At 38.5% G+C, this 21723-nt stretch overlaps 3 protein-coding genes across 3 annotated transcripts; 2 read left to right on the forward strand and 1 right to left on the reverse strand.

The window, feature by feature from the left end:
• Positions 1–33: 33 nt before the first annotated feature.
• LOC140926482 (calmodulin-like) lies at positions 34–7766 on the forward strand. Its single transcript, XM_073376216.1, has 5 exons — positions 34–218; positions 4471–4507; positions 5083–5226; positions 6234–6482; positions 7482–7766. Exons 1-5 carry the CDS (start codon positions 216–218, stop codon positions 7508–7510), a joined length of 462 nt encoding a protein of 153 aa, XP_073232317.1. The 5' UTR covers positions 34–215; the 3' UTR covers positions 7511–7766.
• A 3492-nt stretch (positions 7767–11258) lies between these two features.
• LOC140927373 (calmodulin-2-like) lies at positions 11259–16709 on the forward strand. The gene is made up of 5 exons (XM_073377009.1): positions 11259–11373; positions 13407–13437; positions 13579–13722; positions 14975–15220; positions 16291–16709. Exons 1-5 carry the CDS (start codon positions 11371–11373, stop codon positions 16311–16313), a joined length of 447 nt encoding a protein of 148 aa, XP_073233110.1. The 5' UTR covers positions 11259–11370; the 3' UTR covers positions 16314–16709.
• A 307-nt stretch (positions 16710–17016) lies between these two features.
• On the reverse strand, positions 17017–21672 carry LOC140927372 (retinitis pigmentosa 9 protein homolog). Its single transcript, XM_073377008.1, has 6 exons — positions 21543–21672; positions 21384–21414; positions 20853–20982; positions 20304–20395; positions 18425–18486; positions 17017–17988 (listed from the first exon to the last, which is right to left on the reverse strand). Exons 1-6 carry the CDS (start codon positions 21668–21670, stop codon positions 17760–17762), a joined length of 672 nt encoding a protein of 223 aa, XP_073233109.1. The 5' UTR covers positions 21671–21672; the 3' UTR covers positions 17017–17759.
• Between the last annotated feature and the right edge of the window lie 51 nt (positions 21673–21723).

Below are 21723 nucleotides of genomic sequence, written 5' to 3' on the forward strand. Positions count from 1 at the left end.
CATGAATATTTCTCGCCTGCCACACATCAATAGCAGGAAGCTTTTTGTTTTTTTCGTATAATTTGCTATAAAGAGTTCGACACACTACTCTTCTGACATCCATCCTCACCAACCTCCAATTCTAAGACAACTCAGTCCGATTTTCCTCCTTTAATACCTTATCTTCAGTGAAGTCAAAGCAAAACAGGCCTGTAGTTTATTCTCTCAGTGATAAAATGGTAAGTTTGTACTGAAATAACGTTGATCTTCATAATTTTATTGCAATTCTGTGTTAGCGTTTTAATCAAACTGGTTGCATTGAAGATTTAAATATTTTTTCGGCTCTGGGTCTTTAACTGTTTGACCTACAAGGAGGCTAGAGATATTTTTCATCTTTGAGGAAACTAAAACAAGCGAAAATTGTTTCTTTCTCTTGAGTAACCCTAAAAGATATGTGATACATCAAAAATATATGGCTCAGGCAAACGAAAAATGGAAATGAATTATCTCAATACTCATGTAAATTCACATTTACTGCGACAGCTGTCCGGTCAAAAAAGAATTAATATGAAAGTAGTTTTTGAACAATAACATTCACTTAACTGAACTTGGCCCGAGTGTTAGCCCTGAAAATTTTTGAAATAAGCTGTTAGCTTAAAAATAAAGAACGGAGCATAACTATTAAACACCCTGCCTCCTCCCGCTTAAAAAAAACTGCGAGACGTGCTTTGCCTTATTAAAAGGTTTTCGTAAGTTCAGAATAAAGGTGTCGTGAGCGATTCTCAGTTGTTAGTCGATTTCAACAACATATGTGAGGAAATTGTCATTGAAAACCTTTTAATGCAGAAATGAATGATGTACGAGAATTGGACTATGATGACTTAAACTTGACAAAATAGGATAGCGAGACAAATCAATACCCAAGGATAAAATTTTTTGACTGGTGATGGACATAAACAGAAAATAGAGTATGGGAGGCTTCTACAAAATCGAATGCAAATTAAAAAGAGTGATATATATAACGTATTCATACTAACAGAAGCTGTTATGAATAGTTAAGCCCAGATTTGCCACATACGTCTCAATACGTCGCTAGTGAGTTATATTTCTTGCAATAACTATTGAAAGGATTACATCTGTAACAAAATATTTGTCTTCGAACATTCTTGAAAATGTATACCTTATACGAATTTTTAGCTTTCAAGTGATTTGATTTATAAAAAAAAACATTTCAATCCTGCATAGAAGCGAAAAAATATGAGATTCGACCACAACAAGAGAGCTTTATGTTTTCAAAGAAAGTAACTCAATCACTCCGAGAGTATTAAAGATACTGTGTTCTTCCTGTCTATAAGTTTTATAATAATATCGAAGTTTTGATGTTACAAACTGTTCTCTGCGCCCATTACTGCCGTTGCATTGTAAACAAGAAATATAAATCACCAAGCTAAGTTTGTTGTTGATTGTACAGGCATAAATAATTAAATACTTTTTTTATCCCCTCCAGAATTTCGCACTTGCCGCGTCGGCAACACCTGCATGGCAATTTATGACAGTAATAAATTTGTCAAAAGGAAATTAATATAATACTGATTGCTTTCAAAGTTTTCCAGATTTTTATCTTTTAAAGTGAAAGAAGGAAACAAAACTGAAACCATGGTTCTAAAGGGTATGGCGTAGTAAATTCTTAAATTTGTTCACTTGAGAACATATGTTCGCATTCGTTTCTATAAAACATGCTAATTTTCTCGTTTATATGAATGTTTAATTTTTGGCTCTCAAAAAAAACAATTAAAATCGCTTTAAAGATATTTCTCCATCATTCGCTGACCAGCAGCTTTAAATTTCTGCCCTTGGCTGATTCGACTTGAGAAAGCTTGGGTATGATAGTTTACAAGACGTGTGACAATTTTTCTGTAGAGAATATAATATTTAAGTATTAAAACGGATTTTCTACTGACTCCAGACTTCGCCAGGCTTCATATTAAAGCAAAATCAAACCTTCAACTGACAGGATTTCATTTTGTGTCTTCGTAAACAATGAGCTCGGTTGATGCGTGGTTTTCGGAATTGATGTCAAGCTCGGAGATCGCCTAGAGGTTTTTAGGCATTTTAGTGCAGCTTAGGCAAGGGACACGAGTTACAATTTGCACAACATGATAACATAAAATTAAAATTCATACTGTAATAAAGCTTTCTTATACAAAAAAACTGTTTACAAAAGAGCTTGATCAGTTTCAATGGTAGAAAAGAAATAAGTTTTTAATGCGAGCAATTAGAAGAATTGATTGAACTAATTGCCTCTTGAAAACTTGCAAACATGATTTTCTTGCGTACTGGTATACTGAGCGGATCTCACACTCATTGCAATAATAGCAATACTTAAATTCGAACTTTGATACTGAGAACTTCTAGCAAATACAACTAACAAAAATATGATATATTTGAAACTGAGGGATCGTGAGGTTCACCCTAGTAACGGTACGGAAAAACGGGCAACAAAAAACATGCAACTTTTTTTGCAACATTGCTGCAACGGAGTTGAAAAGCGATGTTGTGTGTTTTACCCGGCCCATGTTCAAACCTGTCAACAACCTGATTTGGTGCAAGCCAGGTTTGAGGTGGGTGGTAAAACGCGCAACATCGCTATTCAACTCGTTTTGCAGCGATGTTGCAAAACAAGTTGCATGTTTTTTGTTGCCCGTTTTTCCGTACCTTGAGATAGATCCCATTAATCCTTTTTAACTATAAACTCTGTTTTGATACAGATGCAAAATGATATACATATTATTATGCAGTGTAAAATATAGGGCTGAAATATTAATATTGCATGGGGCCGGTAATCACACGATTCGGGACTTTCATTCTGAAATGAGTTCATTCCATCTCCATATATTTTTCTGTATTTATTTACATGATACCAAAGCGAAATTTCGTTCCCGTACAGGTCAATCCGGAATTAGGTCATTGTTCTGTTATTAAGTTTCATTCTGGTATGGCAAAACTGAAAAGGAACTTCGCTCCGGATAGAAAATCGCCAATGGCGATTATGGTGAAGTCAACCGCGAGTCGCGCATACGTATTTGATCCGGCGCCGAAAACCCCGTTTTGGGGCTGAGCCAGTCGATCTCGTGAACTTCATTCTGGAACTAAACTTATTCCAAAATGAAATTCATTCCGTTATCAGCTGTTATCACATAAACAGCCCCCTCAATTGCTCCTAATTTTGTTTCCGCAACTAAAAGAAAATCCGTGAACGGGGTTCATCCACATTTTCAAACTATCTATACGAAAGTCCATAAAGTATGTAAAATCATTTTCAAATAGAATTCGGGATTGGTAAATTGTTCCAATTGCTGGTTTTCAGTGTCACGCCATTCAAAATAGATCAAAATAAAAATCAAGACCGTTCAACAGATAAAGACCCTCGCCAAATTTCAGGTCAGAGGAATATTTCGTATACGAGATATTCGAAGAAACGTTTTACCCAAATTTATAGAGATTTGTACGGAGACGCCATGCTGTTGTCCATCCAGACGGAGCACCAACATGGCGGACGGAAACCAACAGAAACATCTGTTACCGAGTTTTGCTACAAAAGTGTGAATTTATTCTTCGAAGAATTCATAAACATTAAAGTAATACTTTTTCTAATACATGAACTGTTTAGATAGCAAAATTTCCTGAAATAACTCATTTTTTTAACCTACATGACAGCTCTCTTGGCCGTCATGTAAATGCCGCGCCACGCAAAAGCTTACAGGGGCACCCAACGAGAATATAGTTCCAAACCACTTAAACATAGCACAGTTAAACGTATTTTAGTATTTAAACAGTAGATATGGGCATATTTTCATCCCCTAAAAATTTTTCATCTGTTCGGATTTCCTAGCTGAAAGTCTAGCGATCCGAAAATTATAGGGATCAAACCTTACCTTTTCGAAAATTCCAGCCAGAAAAAAGGCTCTCGAAAATTCTAGGCGACCTTTTTAGGGTAAAATCCGTTAAAAATGGGCAATTATACCATTTTTCAGAAGTTCGAAAATCCTAGAAGAGGCAGGCAAGCAAGAAATTTTACACAAAATGTTCCGATAATTCTAGATCTCAAATCGTCTTCCGAACAGATATTTTCCGAAAATTGACGTTGGGTGCCCCTGAGCTTAGAAATTCAAGCGTAATCTATCACAAAATCAAGAACCCTTTTCAAGAGAAAATTTGTATGAAAATTATTTTCAGCTGCTCTAATACATAGTGAAAGTAAAATCTCGGTAGGATCGGTAGTTTCGTAGTTTGAATTTTAGTGAAGTCACGTGAAAACTAGCAATAAATCTACTGCTCCAATTCAAGAGAACACAAAAATTTGTTCTTTTGATCAATTTTGTTTTCACCCATGTAAACGCTCTTGCAAAAAAGAAAACCGATCCTTAAATGCCCCACAAAAATCAGAAATTACAACTTCAACTCACGCTATATTTACGGTTTCATTACCAGGCTCAACGCGGAAAATTAACGGCCGAAAAGCGCAAAGGTAAGTCACCCATAAAACCATGAACATACAAATCAATACATTTTTCTTTCTGTGTAAACCGTGATGATCAACCAGGACCAAGCTCTTGACAGGAAATCTTCCTAGACTCGGGCTTTGTAAAATGCAGGTCTATTAGTCAGCGGTTTTTACTGCAGTGGTTGCCACTGTATGTATGTCCGAGGAGCGATCTCTTGCTAGAAGCCCTTCCGTCATGTTCTTTCTTTCAACAAGAAAGTTTTCTCCACTTTGTCTCTCTTTACCCTGAGTATAAATGGGTGGTTGTGTATATTGACATAGTGTTGAAAATAACCGACAATAAAGTTACTAGCCACAATAACCTCGGCTCAGAAGACTGGATTTATACCTGAAGAAATTTATTGACCTCTATCTGACCCAGAAATGAACTTCACCTGCGAGAGGAGCCAGCTCTTCATTTGGTGGGAATCGTGAGAAGATGCGCTCGCTCTTGCGTTCTCCTCGCGGCTTGCTTCTCATCGCTCTCGCCATAATTGGAGAGCTTGTTCGCAAGCTAGACCTAAAAACTCTTTAAACTTTCTTTGCTCTTCTAATTCTAGAAATAGCAGAAGCTTTTAAATTGTTCGACAAAAACGGCGATGGTCAAATTTCGGTAGAGGAACTCGGTGAAGCAATGAAACAAGCCGGGCAAGAAGTTTGCGAAGAAGACCTACAAGAAATGATAAAAGCTGTGGATCGTAATGGTAAGGTATCCTCCTAAACAGGCGTTCTCTTCTACTTGCCTTATATGGCCTGCTCAGTTTTTCTCTGCACAACGTGAAACCTGTATTAAGCCGACACTGTGTAAGCAGACACCCTGCATTAAGCGGACAGTGGTCAAAGTCCCCAAATTTATTTCCCTTAGGTACTGCCGGAATAAAGCCTTTCGCCCCATAAGCTGAATCCAAGGCAGTCTTGGATTCTGGATTCTACGGCACGGATTCCGGATCTCAAGTAAAGGATTATCAGAGGTTGGATTTTGGATTCCAGTCGTTAGTGGGATCCAGATAACTTGAATTGTCTCATTCAGAAGTCCGGATTCCAAAGCCCAGTATTCCGGATTCCACGAGAAAAATTTCCCTGATTCCAGACTCTAGATTCCCTTACTTGGGGCGAAACCTTTATTAAGCGGACGCTTTAAACGGACCCCAGGGGTTATGGGCTCCTGTGGACCCTTAATTGTCATTAGATTCGACCATCATACATGCCAGGCACTCGAAATTAAAAGATTTCCACCCAGAAATTTTCCGATTTTACGATGCAAAACTTACTTGACAAAAGACTTATGTATTTGCGTTAACATAAACATTGTCTGGTTCTAAAAGACAAAAGAAACCGGAAATACATACACGTGCATCATGAATTGTGTAAAGCCTTATATGACAGCAAGTCGACAATAAATCCTTATTCTTTTGGTCAGTTTATCTTTTAAACAGTTACAAGAAAATCATTCACCTCGCGATGCGGACTTGCAGCCTTCGTTAACCTGTAGATCAGTTTTACAATAATGTTTCCTCATTTCGTATAGATCTTGTTGAAAATTTGAGGTTCCTGATCTACGATTTAACGTACATTAATCAGATTGGTCCACTGAAACAACGAAATTAGTGCAAACGTATCTTCTTTGTATCAGGCATGCAGTGGTAGTTTTTACACCACTGCCAGAGCGGGGCATTGTGACTCACCGTAATGACTTTGTTTGCATATACAGGAAACGGCAAAGTAGAATATTCCGAGTTCGAGGAGATGATGGCCTGCCACATGGGAGCTGAACCAATGACTGGAGAGGATCTAAAGTACTATTTTAAGAAATTTGACACCAACGGGGATGGTTACATCACTGGAGATGAATTGAAGACCGTAATGAAGACCTTTGGAGGCAAGACCTACACCACAAAAGAAATTGATGATATGATAAAAGAAGCAGACATGGATGACGATGGGAAAGTCAGTTATGAAGGTGTGTTCTAGCTTTTAGGAATTTGATTAAGCTGCCAGAGGTTTTTTTTTAATCCAGGGTTGTAGTGCCACGTGAATTTCCTGGATCTGTTTTTGTTCAATATACGCCAAAAATATGATAGGTGATGCAAACATTTGAGAGATTTTTGGTCCAGTAATGATGAAATTTCAGTCGTCAGACAAGACTATTATTTTGAATTGATTTTTCAGTAATACAGACTGACATTTTTGTTGGATTTCTACTCAGTTGTAATCAATGTTCAATAATGATATCCCTCCGGAAAAACTTACCCCTATAAGCGACTACGTACACTGAAAATTAAAAAGATCTATTTCAGCCCCAAAGTGCCAATTCAGCTCTTCAGGCCACAGCCTGATTTAGCTCCTCCTGGAGCCCTTTGAGAACAATTAAAGCCAAAACAGCCCCGGCCATCAAAGGGCGATTCCAGCCCACGCTGGGACCCATTTCAGCCCTTGGGTCTAAATCAGCCCTAGGTAACTGGAACTGTATTGGCCCTGCGGCCCAATTTTTAAAGCTAAAACAGATCTTTCTTATTTACAATGTATAAAATGAGAGTGGAGTTTGCAATCACGATTCGATTCATGGACACCATGATTTAAGAATTGAAGTCGGTAGACACTGTGTCCCAAATATTAATTCCCGAAAACACTGGACAGTATGTCAACACTGTCACGCATCTAAAATGATACTGAGAATGAATTGCACTTCATCTTTAATTGTAGTCTCCACAGCCACACAAGAAACTTTTATGATGATGTTACTTTTAAATATCCGAACTTTACTAATCTATGCAATAGATAAAACAAGTCTCTTTTCAAGATGTAGACCCTTTCATTTGTAAAAAAACTAGGTTATTTCAGTTTTAAAGGATTCCAGAGAAGAAAAATTAAGACTTCGTAAATTATTGTTCCTGATAATCAGGTTCCGTTTATCATTATGATCACTTTGTTACCACAATAGTACTACCCTCTTTTGCAGAGTTTGTGAAGATGATTCAGATCAAGTAGTACTGAAATTTTAAGCGGCCTCCACGACCTGTGGTCCCACCAGCCATTTGAATGCTTTTGGTGACTTTACTCAGGACAATGTTGACTGCTTGCTGCTTCCATCAGCTGATTGAGTGTTATGCCAGGACCGAAAAAAAAATCCATTATTAAAGTAGCTAATTTTACAATTATAAATGAACAAAAATATACGGATATTGAAGCACTGCAGTTGGAGTGAAGAACTGACTGAAAAGTTTCAATTTTTAAAAAGGTCTACTATTAATTTGCAGTGTAATTTTTTTTTGTTATTTAAGAAATATACAATAAACTGTGCGAATTTCTGATTGCCTTTTATATTTCCGGGCTTGAAGTGAATGGAATGGGTCGGCCCTTTACAGCTAAACAGTCACTTGGTACAACGCGGTACCAAACGTCTATGAGTTGAACTGAGAAAATTCTCAAATGCCAATTTATGCAAATTGTCCGATTCTTGCTTGAATATCTATTGCGTTGTCAAAATGTGATATTATTTTATTTTATTTTTTTTATTTTTATATATACATATTTTTTCGTTTCTTTCTTCATTCAATAGCCTTCCGTTGATTCATACGAACACTGCCGGTTCATGCATGGTTCATTCAATTTTACTTGTTGCCATCCCCCTCCGGGCAACCCCCGGGACAAGTCCAGCCCTTCGGGCCCAGGGGTGGGGGATCCTGTCCCGGGGGTAGGGGGTTGGAACAAATAAAAAATATCTTCTCTTTGATTTTGCGAAGTATGTGTCATTTCTCGCGCGGTTTAAACGATGGCTACGGGCCTCAAGACTACGTATTTTTAAGGAAAAACGCAGGAATTTGTCGAAGAGTGGTTGGAGAGGAATATCCTATCAAAATTAAAGTATGTATATATAACGGCATGTTTTAAAATTTGATACGAATATGCGTATAATGCGTACTCGAATGGATTATTTTTTCTGGAAAAAAGAAGGATATAGAAATATTTCTTCAGCCTAGCTTTAAATAATGATAAAGAAAACTTATATGAAAACAAATAAAAGGCTTTTGATACGAGAAACAGAGATTCGGTCCATTGTTCTGAAGTGTTTTATCAAGGAGGAGCTTTTTTAAGAGTTTTTCTTTTCGTGTTCAAATTTATTGTTCATGTTTTAGCTACATTATGACATCCATTATCCTTCTCTCAATAAACTCAGGAAAACGTTTCTAAAAGTTGTGAAAACGTCTCGCTTTACTTTTGTACGGATCAAAAAAAAGTACCAAAAAAACTATATGAGGTCGATCAGGAGCTCGGGGGTGGGGAATTGTCTCTTTTAGTCTGCTTGCCCGGGGATGGGGAACAGACATCTAAGAAAGAAAAACTAAATAGCAAATCCCCAGGGGTGTGTCCGGGCGGGGCATGATTACGAGTAAAATTGAACTATGTAATAGGAAATCGGTGGATAAATTTTTTCAGAATCGTCGGGACAGTGACAGGGCTACTTTTAATTTTATTTCCACAATTCCACGAACTCACCGAACTGGTTATCGGCCCTGTCCAAGTACGGATATGATAGTTTTGAAACAGCATTATATTTTACAAGAATCTCCCCGGCGGCCTTCTGTTCACACGAAACAGGTGAATCTGTTCATTCATCCGTGGCCTATTTGTGTAAAAAAATATATATATGGGAATATCAGAATTCGTGCCAAGGTTTAAGACCAACACCTGACCAACTTTTTCTTTACGGACACGGCTTCCGTCCACACGAATCCGATGAAAACCATTTATGAAAACCCCGAACTTTTTGAAAACGCTCACCTGAGTGGAACTTTTTGAAAACGCTGTTTTCGCGTGTACGTGTGGACAGGGGAAAACGAACTTTTCGAAAACGCTGAAGACACACCATCAGTTCCAAAAGATGGTGGACGGGCGCTTCACTTTCTTGTCTTTTATTCTTGGGCTTATTTTTAACCTAAATTCTTGTTTTCAAACAAATTTAGCGTTGTTAATTCTTCAAGCTGATTATTGCAGGAGGTTACAAAACATTATCGGGTTACTTTCGCTACCGGTGTCAAGAGGCGGAAGCTTGGATCTCCCTTTAGTTTGACTTTGTTTTTGCCCTGAATTTGATATTTTAAACTGTTCCTGCGACTTTCAAGAACGTCACAACAATATAAACCCACACCAAAGAAATTCAAAGGTGGTGCCAATTTATTATTTCGCGGGCTCGTAATAGCGAACACGTATGCGTCAAGCATGCGCAGTCGGGTAAGTTATCGTTTTCAAATCGATTTATCGTATACACCTAATTGCAATAACGTTGTCATAGAAGAAAGCAAAAAGCAAAAAGCAAAAAGCAAAACGCCAAATAGGAATTAATTGGCCATGTGATTTACATTTGCGTATTTTAATAGTTTAACAATTATTTAAGAAGTCATCCACAATAACAAGTGATAATTCTGTATTTTCGCGCTCTAAGATAGTCAGGCGTTATTGTAATTTTAGGGTCAACATTTTCGATTAACAGAAGTCGCACAATTCGAAAAAGAAAAAGGTAAATTGACGCGAGCAATGTTATATCTCAGTTGTCGCACTTTAAGTCGCCAATCTATTATGTCCTGACAAACAAAGCTTGGTTTTTGGCGCGGGTGAGGAAGTGGCGGGGGACCCTCTCACCCTGTCCGCGATGAAAAGTCCTGCCTACGCCCCTGATTTGTTGCTTGAAAATTGTGATCAGATGGTGTTGAGCACTGCAAACCATACGCAGACTGGCTTTTCTATTTAGCACTAAACTCAAAGATGTGTCTCGTTCCTTGAATTTACCCCAGGCTATATTTATTGATAAAAAATGAAGCGATTATTTCTTTAGTAGTTACCCGATGTACGTTTGTAATTTGAACACGTTTGAAATTCGCTAGATGAATCAGCCTCGAACTGCATGAGAATGACACTAAGAAACTGATGCAAATGATTTCTCTCATGTTACGTGATTAATATTCAGCTATAAGTGCGTGTGTTGTGAATGTTGCAAGCTATGATAATTACATGCTAATTAATTTCTATTTAACTTTTTGCTTTTTTCTATGACAACCTTATTGCAATTAGGTGTAGGCGAATTTTTGTTTACACTTTTTGCCTCATTAACATATACTTTTGACTATGTGATGACGCTAAGAAAATTTAAAAAAAAAAGCTGAATATTAACAGGGCATAACAGTTTCAGTTATCTCTGAAAATTTGAGCCCAATACACCGGACGGTTTCGGAGAAATGCTCTTCTAAAAACTCCAAACTGATTTTTACAGAGAATGTATGGCTATCACTTTTTTGCCACACAGCAATTTCGCAGTATTTTATGGCTGATATTTCCTTCAATATTGCTTGCAAAGTAAGAGTTAAAAATTGCACAAATTGCTCAACTTAATCAGCTCCCTCAACCTTTTCTTTTAGTTCATATTTACGGCCACGGGTTCTATGAGTTAAATCGTATGCTAATGAGGAAAAATGTAAACAATTGTCAGCATAATTCGCTTGTACGTGTGGACGGGCGAAAACGCTACGAGTGGACGCGAATTTTTTTGAAGAAGGAGAAAAAAAGTTGCTTTTTCAAACGAATACGGATACATGTGGACAGGGCCTAAGTCATCTTTGTTAGTGAAACTCAAGAATGCATGCATAATCCCTTATTGTAATGCAATAACGAATCAGGAAACCAATTGAAATTAATATTTACCGAATGTTCATGAATGCTACACCAGTCTCTTGCCGGCAATCAGCCAAGCCTTGATTATATATATATTTCACGAGTGCCATTCACCCTCCATCGTTCTCTCTACAAACTCTGGTCATTGTCAACCAAGAAGTAAAGCAACAATCCTCAAAAATATGGTGAGAAACTGGTGAAACTAGCAGTCTTTAACCCATATGTTATGTTAATCTTTTCAGTTTTCTTTATTTAAAGCTGTAAGCTCCGTAAACTATATACGTAACTGAGGTAATTAATGATAAACATGTCGCTTCAAGTTGATGCAAGAAAGGAAACTGAGTTATTTTATTTTTCCAGCTGATTTAAGCAGCCATTTGAACGAAGCTGTCTGAAATGATAACCGGGTATTTTCAGCCTTTTATTTACGGCTGCCATTAGGACAGTAGCGTCATAGACATTTGCCACCAAGCGCTTACAACGCCCTAAAAACAAAAATAAGAATGACTGAGTTTTTTACGACCGGATGATATGGTACTCGTGAAGCAGGGTTATGGCTGCCCTGGCTCAAGAGCTGCGATCTCGAAATACCTAGGAAGAAATAAGCCGTGAGCCCGAGGAAAGAAAAAAATAATAACCTCGGCAGCCAGGTTAGGTTGAAGCTCTTATAATGACGAGTAATAAATTAAATTCAATTCAGATACATATATTAATGTAGTGAAGGTTTTAAACTTGAGACGGTTTTGTTGCCTGTTAACTGCCCTAAATGGATGCTATAAAAGCTAAGACATCAAAAGCACTGCACATCTGCACCATATTAACTCTTACACAATTTCCAGAAGAGTCTCCTCATAAAAACCATTTCAATACATGTGTTTATGTGCTTGTATTTTTCAATTTATTAGCATAATTCCTCTCCTTATAGAGTCATCATGCATTGTAGTTTTTTAAAAGGCTTTAATTTAGTTCCTACCTTACATATCTTGCAAACACTCTAAAAATTAATGTATACAGTAATGTTTTTGCGCAAAATTCAAATAGAACGCGATATGAAAAACTCTACTCGGGTGTCTTCTTCTGTCTTCTCCTGAATCTATTAGTTATTTGTCGTAACTATTTATAAATATTGATTTTCTTTGGCAGAAAATGTGCTTATGCATTAAACGACCATTTTTTAGAATAAAACGAAAGAGCCGAAAATGGTGTCCATATATTCTAGGCGTATAACACCATTTCTTTCTCGAATTGTGGTTATGAGTGAAATTTTTTTCCCTTGTTGCCAGTCAGTGATGCAGCGAAAAATAGAGAACGCCTCAGCAATTATGCAAAACGCGTGAAGCGCGTTCTCTTTGTATTGGCAAGGGTGGATAAACTAAGTTATCCCCGTGCTCTCTACAGCACAACAATGCCATCCTGTGCACCGCGCCAAAAAAGGTCGCGTGCGCAAGTCCAAAAGGGACTAAGAGATATCTAACTCCGTCCTAAGCACTATACATTAAAGGTCGGTACACACTAGGCGACAAGTTGCAGCAACATGTTGCGACGGTACGTCGCAGCGACAAATCGCTTCGTGTGTACTGGAGAATTTTTGTGAAAATCTTTGTCTCTGCAACAGAATTTTGTCGCAGCAACACGTTGCAAATAATCAAATCAGACAGAATTTGTGCGACCTGTACACATGGAGTGATCTGTCGCCGCGACAGGTTGCTGCAACTTGTCGACTAGTGTGTACCGACCTTAAGACTTAAAACTCGAAGCGAGGTTGGGGAGATGGAAAAGAGAAACGCGCGGGGGAAGATGGGAAGGGGAAGAGAGGATCCTGCCTTTTCCCTCTTTCTATCGTCCCCCCCCGCGCTTGCTATTTCTCGATCGTTGTTATTTTTTTATTGGGATACCGTGCGGGAAGCTCTGCGGAGGAGAGAGGACATATATGAACACTCTCGCCTACAGGCACTAAAAAAACGACTAATCAGTTAAACAAAAGCACAAAAAAATCAGTCCCGAAGTCAAAAAAACGTTCTTCAATTTCCTGTCAATGGACTGAATTAGAAAGGGTCTCGAAATGCTGAGAGTACTCGCAAATTTTCACTTCTGCTTACTGGTGATGTACGCGATGAGCAAACTAAGCATATCCTCGCTTTAGGCTGTGTCTTCTAATCTGATTTTTATAAGCACTACAGTGACTCTAAGTAATTGTTGTAACATTTTTTTATTGTAGGCTAATAGACTGACTGAGGAACAAAAAGAAGGTAGTTATTTTGTAAAAATATATATATAATCTTCCATTCTTTAATTAGAGTCTTAGAATTTATTTATAGAGACTTTTATACTGTGTGAGGACGAGGGCCATTCTTTTGACGTTAACTAGTAGATCATTTATATTTAAACAGAAATTTCAGCAGCTTTCAAGCTCTTTGATAAAAACGGCAATGGTCATATCTCAGTGGCGGAGCTCGGTGAGGCAATGAAGCAGGCTGGGCAACATTTGTCTGAAGGAGAGATTAAAGACATGATTAAGGCAGTGGACCGCAGTGGTATGGCTCTTTCCTTTCATGGCGATACTATAAATTAGCTGGAAGAAGGAATGGAAGAAAGTAGCTTGCGAAAACAGCAGTCTCTCTGAGGGACGTTTGGCCAAGAGGGACGTCTGCGTCTCAGTGACAGAAATTCCATACTGATGACGTAAAATCTGTCCAGAATCTGATTAGTAGCTCTTATTGGTCGGTGGAGTAGTTGTATTGTCTTAGCTATGGTTTACTAACGACAGATAAACCTGGACAATTAAAGGTCAATTGTAAACGCAATGAATCTACTTCAAAACAGTCAAACAGAACACAAAATTTAAACCATAATTAACCAGAAGAAACAAAAAATTGAACAAATTTACATATTTTGGAACCCCATGACTTCCGGATTTATGTAAACATTGATTTACGTCGTCAGTATGGAATGGAAGAGGCGCGAATGTCCCTTCCGGCGGAAGTTCCCTAGCTGCGAGGAGCGAGGAGAGATCGGGATGACAGTGAAGAAAGCCCACACGCGAGGAAAATGTAGCGCGAGGTACATAGGCTACGTGTGCGCACTCAATACTACCGAACCCAAAATCTCCCTGCGCACGCATTCTCTTGTTACCTTTTTGAGTGGTTTACTGTGCATTCACGATAGCTCTGACCATTTATCAATTGGTAGCCTCTCTAAAGCGAATGAAAATTTAGGTGCTATGATAAAAAAAAAAAAAAGTGGTAGACGTATTTGGATGAAATGAATCTCAGTCCTAAATATCGCAGTATATATAATCAGTGGGTTTTTTTCGAGAACTTTAATACGTATTACTGGTAGTCAAATTTTCAAATGAGGAAGTTGCATTGTAGAATTCGATGTGAAGAGTAAAAACGCTCCTGCACAAAATTGCTCCTTTTTTAATTTCCCTGCTGTACTTAACTCGTGACTTAGGGTGTAATAAAAAATGTATTAAGCTTTACTGGTAGCAAGTTTGGTACCAAAGAAAACTTATAGAGCGCAATGGGGATAACACATCATCACAGGACCTGCAATGATAGCAATTTTTTTCTTAAAACTGATGCAGCAATCCTGTATAAATACGTTTGAATTACTATTGTTATTATTATCAGTTGTGTGCTGAAGTTTAGGACTCGCATGGGCCAATGTTTCCTCTTAAAACCAATCACGGCAACGCCTAGCTGGCTGTTAAATCTGTCCCGTAGTTGGATGTCGTGCCCTTTCTCAGCTTGCGCGCTTGTTATCATCATTTCTTTTCTATTCCAGGGAATGGAATGGTAGAATACGCCGAGTTCGAAGACCTGATGGCCAGTCAAATGGATGACCCATTGGGTGCGGATGATCTCAGGTATTACTTTAAAAAATTTGACCAAAACGGGGATGGATTCATTACAGGAGACGAACTTGCTCTGGTGATGAAGACTTTTGGAGGGAAAATCTACTCCAAGGAGGAAATCGATGATGCAATTAAAAAAGCAGACATAAATGCTGATGGCAAAGTCAGTTATGACGGTACGTTATTGCTGATTATGCGTGAGTGATTTTAAGGGAATGGCACTTTTTTGTTATTTCCATTCATGGCATGTTTCGGACGAGCTGTGGCGAAATCTGTAGGCTCAAAACGCATGCGATTACTGATGAACACTTTGCGCGCGGCCTACCAGACAACGTCACTATCCGCACGGATTTCAAATTATGCGCTTGTCACTTCACTCACTCTTGGAGGAAAGATATGAAATAAATGATTCTCGCAGTTCCCAGCCTTTACAAGTTAAGTTCGTTTAGGGTTTTAAGCCATAAAGAAGCCGTATAACAATATTTTTGCTTCAAGGCACATGTAATTCAGCCAAATCTCTGTCACAGTTCTCGATACACTGTGCTATGCTTTATATTCCCACGAAACTATCTTTGTGTCAATCTCTTCTCCCTTCTCTACCCCCTTCCTAAATAGCTATACAGTTAAAACCCGTTAATAACAGACATTGGCAGTATTGACGAGGTGTCCGTAATGAGCGGTTTGAATTTAGAGAGAATGTAAGACCTTTCTTTCCCCAAGGACAAAGCGAACTGTCCTTTAGATTCTAAGACGAGTACGACTACAAGTTCGAGATTTGACTTAAAGTTTCTTCGCGTATTCTCAAAATATAGACTCCCCGGAAAGCTTGATTTTACCATTTTTCACTAGAAAAGTTCGCACTGTTACTTTAAGTGAAAGAGGTTACACCCTCTCCCGATCGCAAAATGATAAAACTTCTAACATTTGATCACTTGTTTTCCGATCCCCACTTCGACATTCTCGCTAAAACTTGTAGTAGAGTGACGACGGATACCAGGTTTTCCCGCCAAAATGACGCTGGTTTACGCGCGCTGTACTACCTACTCGTGTCGTACTCGTCTTAGAATCTAAAGGTCTCTACTGAGGTGTCCGTATCAAGAGGATATCCGTAAGTCGGGATTTGACTGTATTTATAAAGATTTATTGTCTTTAGATTGGAGGCGGGGAGTAATGGTTGATAATGGTAGGAATTATTAGGATACTTAATGTGGACCTATATATGTGCGTATTTTTCATTCTTTTTCAGAGTTTGTAGCTATGATAAAATAAAACGAAGTGTCAAGTTTCTGCGGGTGAGGAATCAAAAGAAAGGAGGAATCGGCTGGAAACTAGCTTTAATTAATAACTAATACGTAGGAGTTTGATGAAATTGTGTCGCTTAAAAGAGTAGAGCACTGAGCTATTGACGAAGCACTTTTACTAGTAAAGCAAATTACTACTTTGACTAGGCTACCCAAGTTGTAACAATATTAAAATTTACAGTAACTTTCTAAACTGAAAGAGATGACTTTATAGAACAATACAATGAGGTATCTATATTTGTTATAATGTCGGATAATATGTAAAAACTTCTAGACCTTCTACAAGCATGCCGTAAAGACATTTACTAAAGTAACCGATTTTGGTCTCCAGCTAGTGGGTAACATAATAAAGTTTCAACAGTTAGACCTTGTGTTGTCGTCTCAGTATGTGTCATAAGAATTGACCACTCCAGAAAATAGGCGCTTTGCAGCTAGTCATTCACCTGTTACAAAACCGCCGTGCTGGAGAGCAAAAGTCGCACTGGGACAAGACAAACAAAGAAAATTACCATTTAAAATTATCCCTGTCTTTTGTTTGTCTTGTCCGAGTGCGACTTTTGCTTTCCAACGTGGCGGGTTTTTTACAACGTGAATGGCTAGTTGCAAAGGGCCTATTTAAATTTTGGGGTGACAAACAAAGAGCAGTATGGTATGTTATGGTATTTCTGGAGTGGTCAATTGACTCTATGTTATGTATGAATAATTATGAAGCATGCGGTAATTGAATCAAAGTAATGATGACATTCATTAAAAATTGTTAGTTGTGTGCTGATAACTGGTGTATCGAGGGGCTTAGCAGGCCGGTTGTGTTGTCTTCATTATCGAGGTTTTTTACTACTAAAACCGTCTAGAGAAACACTCCATCCATATTTATTAGAACACCTTTCTAAAACGCACACGTGGAATTGGTCTCATGCACTTATCCCCCTGTTTACTATATCCTACCTTGAGGTCAACATTGAACGTACTGCTGTACGAACTTTATTCAACCTGAACACCTCTACGCTGAAAGCAGACAACGAAAAAGGCTCTGAAGTACTTCTTCGATTAATTTACTCTTCACAGGTATATTTGGTCACTGTTTAGTCTCTTCCATATCCCCGAATTCTTCTTCAGTTTATTTCTGCAATGAGGACTTTCTTTCTAAAAGACAAGATATTTTTTGAACATTCACTGCCATTAAAGTCAACAAAGAAATGACCCAAATTTTATCACCAGATTGCAACGAGGCCGGAGACTTCGTTACAACAGATAACAGCTGAACTTCTTTTCCCCTACAGCTTTAGTGGGGCGGGCCCTTATCTCGTCTTTGTATTTAGTCCATAGGTTTTTCACAGTATATACCATAACGGCTTCCAAGCTTGAACTCTGCAAAAGTGAGACATCTTGAATGACGAGAGCGAGGTGAAAAAAATTATCTATTTTTCCTTGAACGCTTTGTTTTTGAATCACTGTCACTATCCTTCGACGTCGATTTTCTATGTTTATGCTTATGTTTCTTTTTCCTTTTCTTTTCACGTTTTGATTTTTTGCTTTTTCGTCTCTTCCTTCTTTCTTGACCGTCACTTGTATCCTCGCTGCTTTCCTGTGAATCGCTCTCGCTTGTTGTCGATTCTTCAAGTAACGCCTTCAGCTGCTCTATCCTGCAAGAGTTAGAGAAAACCTTTAACTATTAAGCTAGTAATTTTGCCAGATCATCATTCCCACAACAGCCTGCGCAGAGACAATTCCCTACGTTTCACATATTTCCCCGTGAGGAAACAGGCAAGAGATTTCGTGAAAATGAGACAGACCACCTGTCCAAATCCGTTCATTTTCCGACCTAATAAGGTGGAATTCTGTAGGGAAAGTTGTTGGAAGTGACTGTAAAAGAACCCTTACAACCAAAGACTCAAAGCCCGGAGCATATCACTATGGTGTCTGTGCACATGGGTAAAATATGTATCTAATGCTGATCTAAGATAACTTTACAATACCTATCAAACCAAATTCTACATAAGATCTGTTAACTACTGTTTTTAGAAATCCAGATTTAGATCTCTTCATTGGTTTCAAACCTTCGATTCAAATATTACAGACCTGCTTTGTCTTTCTGCTTTCTTTTTATCTTGAATAAACTCGTGCATGGGATCTTCATGCGCCTGAAAAGACAAGATTTGACTGCAGTGAAAGTTTGTTACTCAAATAGCTTAGCATGTGTGCCAACGTGGTTGGGTTTGAATGTCTCAGATTTGCAAAAAGAAAATGAAGAGAGGGGTGGTGCACAGCATTGGCGCTCTGCTCACATGGCTAACAAACATTCAAACAGTGAAATGAATCAAGACAGCAGGTACTATGGCTGACAAGAGACAAAACAGGCATTGAATTAGTACTCTACTAAAAAGACGTTAGGTTTTACCAACTTGCAAAAATGACTGAAGTGAAGTAACAGCTGACAACTGTAGAAGAACACACTTTCAATTGAAATACCTGTATTCAGTATAGGGAAACCAAGGGAGGGAGGGGCAGTATGGATGGGCAAACTTGGGCGGTGGGGGGGGGGGGAGTTAAAAGGAATGCCATTCAATTTGCAAAAAATTAATTATCAAGCACATGATTCCTAAGTTTTGAGATTTCAATTATCTTTGCTTGTTGTCAGTGATATGTTCATGATATTTGTCTATAAACATGCTTTATTTAGATTTAAAGCTCTAGATCAACAAAAATTGAACAAACAGAATCACCTTAAACACCATTACCCAAGGGCATTGCAGTACCACTTTTAATTAAGAGCAGTTTTTTCTCCTTTTTAATTTTTATACTTTGCTTATTTAAATAGCCTGTGAAAACAGACGTTTCTCCGGATTTATCGCTGCTGGGAGAAGGCTGAGGTAAAACCTCACTACTTGCCACCATTTTTTTCGCTGGTGTAATCGTGGTATAATTATGCAAAATTATCTTGTCAACCAATCAGTGCTTCCGACTGCATTCCAGACAGAGTTAACATCACCAGTATCAGGGTTTGAGCCAGGCCGCGCCATTGCGCCAATCCCACACTGCAATTGGAATTGTCCCTTTAATAAACGGCCAAGGGGACAATTTGTCCCCTTCAAAATTTAGGGAAAAATCTCGAAAGAAAGCACACACGAAGAGATTTATTTCAGTACAGAAATTGCAAGCTGAAATAGAACGTGGAAAGTATATTTCATCGCACGTTTAAAGTTCATTCTAAAGTTACGTTTCAGTCACGCCGACAATCTAAGACAGGGCTTCTGATATTTCGCGCGGTCGCGGAGCCGCGAAATTCACAACAGCACGAAAAATACCGCGAAATTCGGTAGAAATCTTATCAAATACATGTCTGTACAACATATTTGAAACTTATTTCAGCTATAGGGGCTATTTACTTGCCGTAACCTTGCAAATTTATCTTGGAACTTCGTCACTGAAACGTGCAAACAGATTATGTTGCGAAAAACTGGGCACTAGCCATGATGTTAAAGGCTTTGCCATTGCTTCATTTCTGGTGCGTATTGTTGTTGAAAAACGTTAACAAGCGCAAAACCGATCGATTTCTAGCGAAATCTGCCTTGAAAATAACCACAAAATCGGCCGTTTTTTACCAATTGCTTTTCGGTGAAGTTTGCCCCGAAAACTCCCGCCAAATTCCCGCGAAATCGGCCGATTTTTCCGCGAATTTCTCCCTACAATCCCGCGAAATTTGACTTTTTCTTCCGAGACCTATCAGAAGCACTGCTAAGAAGACAAGCCCCTTTACATCAGCAGAAGGGTGTACAAATTTTTGTCCCCCTGAAAATGGAAATGTCCCCCAAAATTTTAGCCAAGGGGACAAATTGTCCCCCAGTGATCAAATCCTAGCTCTAACCCTGCAGTATGGAATTTTTGTCACTGAGTCTGTTTTCGCAGGCTACCATTTAAACTACCAATACACTGACTACATGTATACCTGGCCACTTACCATCCTAAATTTTTCAATATTCCTATTCCCACTAATGAACAAGGGGCACTCCCTATCTCCTGTTCTGTGACCATAAGCTTTACAGCGCCAACCTACACAAAGTAAGCTGAGTTCAGTAAATACTGGTAATTAAACTTAGGGGTTCAGAGCTTGAAATAGTTTTGCAGCTGGCGCCGGTCAACCTGTTTCGGTCAAACCTGTTTTGCTCAGACACAACCCGTTTTTGACCAGGCAATTACAAGTACATATTAAGACATATCACTATAAAACTAATTTTTGGTCCATTAGAGGAGTAAAGGACCAGACAAAGCTTACTTTTGACCAGACATTGTCCCATTATTTCAAGACCTGGGGGGTTTCCCTGACTTAACCTTAGCAACCAACTTTAAGGGCCTATCTTAGAACATTGTCTGCCATATAAAGAGTCAAATATAACGACTCAGAGAACTGCAGGACCCAACTCTAATTTAATCTAATTTCTTGAGTCTGTGAATCAAATTCTTTGATATGAACTTTGTCAAAGAGCAGGGAAAACTAGGCTCATCTTACATTTCATCACTTTTACTTCCTTTCCAAGTGGCATCCATAGTCCTTTACTTGGAGCATGGGCAAGAAATTCTCGTGCATCCTTGTTTTCAGGTAAATCTGGAATGCAATCCTCTGGAAGTTCCTCTTCTTCCTAAAAAACAAAAATTACTTTGAAACGCTTCAACACAAAAATTCTTCTACTTCCCAATTGTCACCAACTGTCCTGAACAAACTAAATATTTGTCAGCCATAGGAGAAGAGTCCTCATAAATAAGTCCCATAATCGACAGTCATCTAAGAGGATTAGCAGCAAATTTTAAAGGAATATTATACCTATTGAGCAAATTTAAAAAAGTCCTTCTCTAGCGTAGAGCTAAAATTGATAAAATTTACCCAGTAAAGTTTACCATGTTCGTTAGTAGAGGGGACATGGCGCCTTTTCACATCAGGGCCTCTTCAGTTGTACTTTGACAATACTGTACTAACTACTCTCATACTTCTGAAACCCTTAACACTTGTCCAACTCATGAAATACTGCAATTTTCCACTGACCTTTACAATCCCAGGAGGAGGCTTTTCATAGCTGGAAAATTAAGACAGTACCACGTTAACTTTGTCAGCAACAAACAGTCAAAGGACCGCGACAAAGAGCTGACGTATCACCCTGATGTAGCCGGGTATTAAAATAAAGTGAAATAACCATAACCTTACAATGTTTCATAGTGTTTGGCTCTCTCGACATCGTCATTCTCACTGCGTTTTCTTTTCCTCCCCTCCTGTTTTTCTTTGTTTCTTTCTCTTTTCAGTTTAGTGGTACTCTTATCCGCCATATTAGTCATACACAGTCATACACGACGTAGAGACTGGAAGGGACGACCGCTGACCGGAAAAG

This window comes from Porites lutea, chromosome 2, assembly GCF_958299795.1.
Source record: "Porites lutea chromosome 2, jaPorLute2.1, whole genome shotgun sequence".
Taxonomy (NCBI): domain Eukaryota; kingdom Metazoa; phylum Cnidaria; class Anthozoa; order Scleractinia; family Poritidae; genus Porites; species Porites lutea.

Coding starts and splice junctions, on each gene's coding strand:
- LOC140926482 (XM_073376216.1), top strand. Junction 5,227..6,233: donor AAAAGCTGTGGATCGTAATG/GTAAGGTATCCT, acceptor TTGCATATACAG/GAAACGGCAAAGTAGAATAT. Junction 6,483..7,481: donor TGGGAAAGTCAGTTATGAAG/GTGTGTTCTAGC, acceptor CCTCTTTTGCAG/AGTTTGTGAAGATGATTCAG.
- LOC140927373 (XM_073377009.1), top strand. Junction 13,438..13,578: donor GACTGAGGAACAAAAAGAAG/GTAGTTATTTTG, acceptor ATATTTAAACAG/AAATTTCAGCAGCTTTCAAG. Junction 13,723..14,974: donor TAAGGCAGTGGACCGCAGTG/GTATGGCTCTTT, acceptor TTTCTATTCCAG/GGAATGGAATGGTAGAATAC.
- LOC140927372 (XM_073377008.1), bottom strand. CDS start 21,670: ATGACTAATATGGCGGATAAGAGTACCACTAAACTGAAAAGAGAAAGA. Junction 21,415..21,542: donor GCCAAACACTATGAAACATT/GTAAGGTTATGG, acceptor TTAATTTTCCAG/CTATGAAAAGCCTCCTCCTG. Junction 20,983..21,383: donor CTCCTCCTGGGATTGTAAAG/GTCAGTGGAAAA, acceptor TTTGTTTTTTAG/GAAGAAGAGGAACTTCCAGA.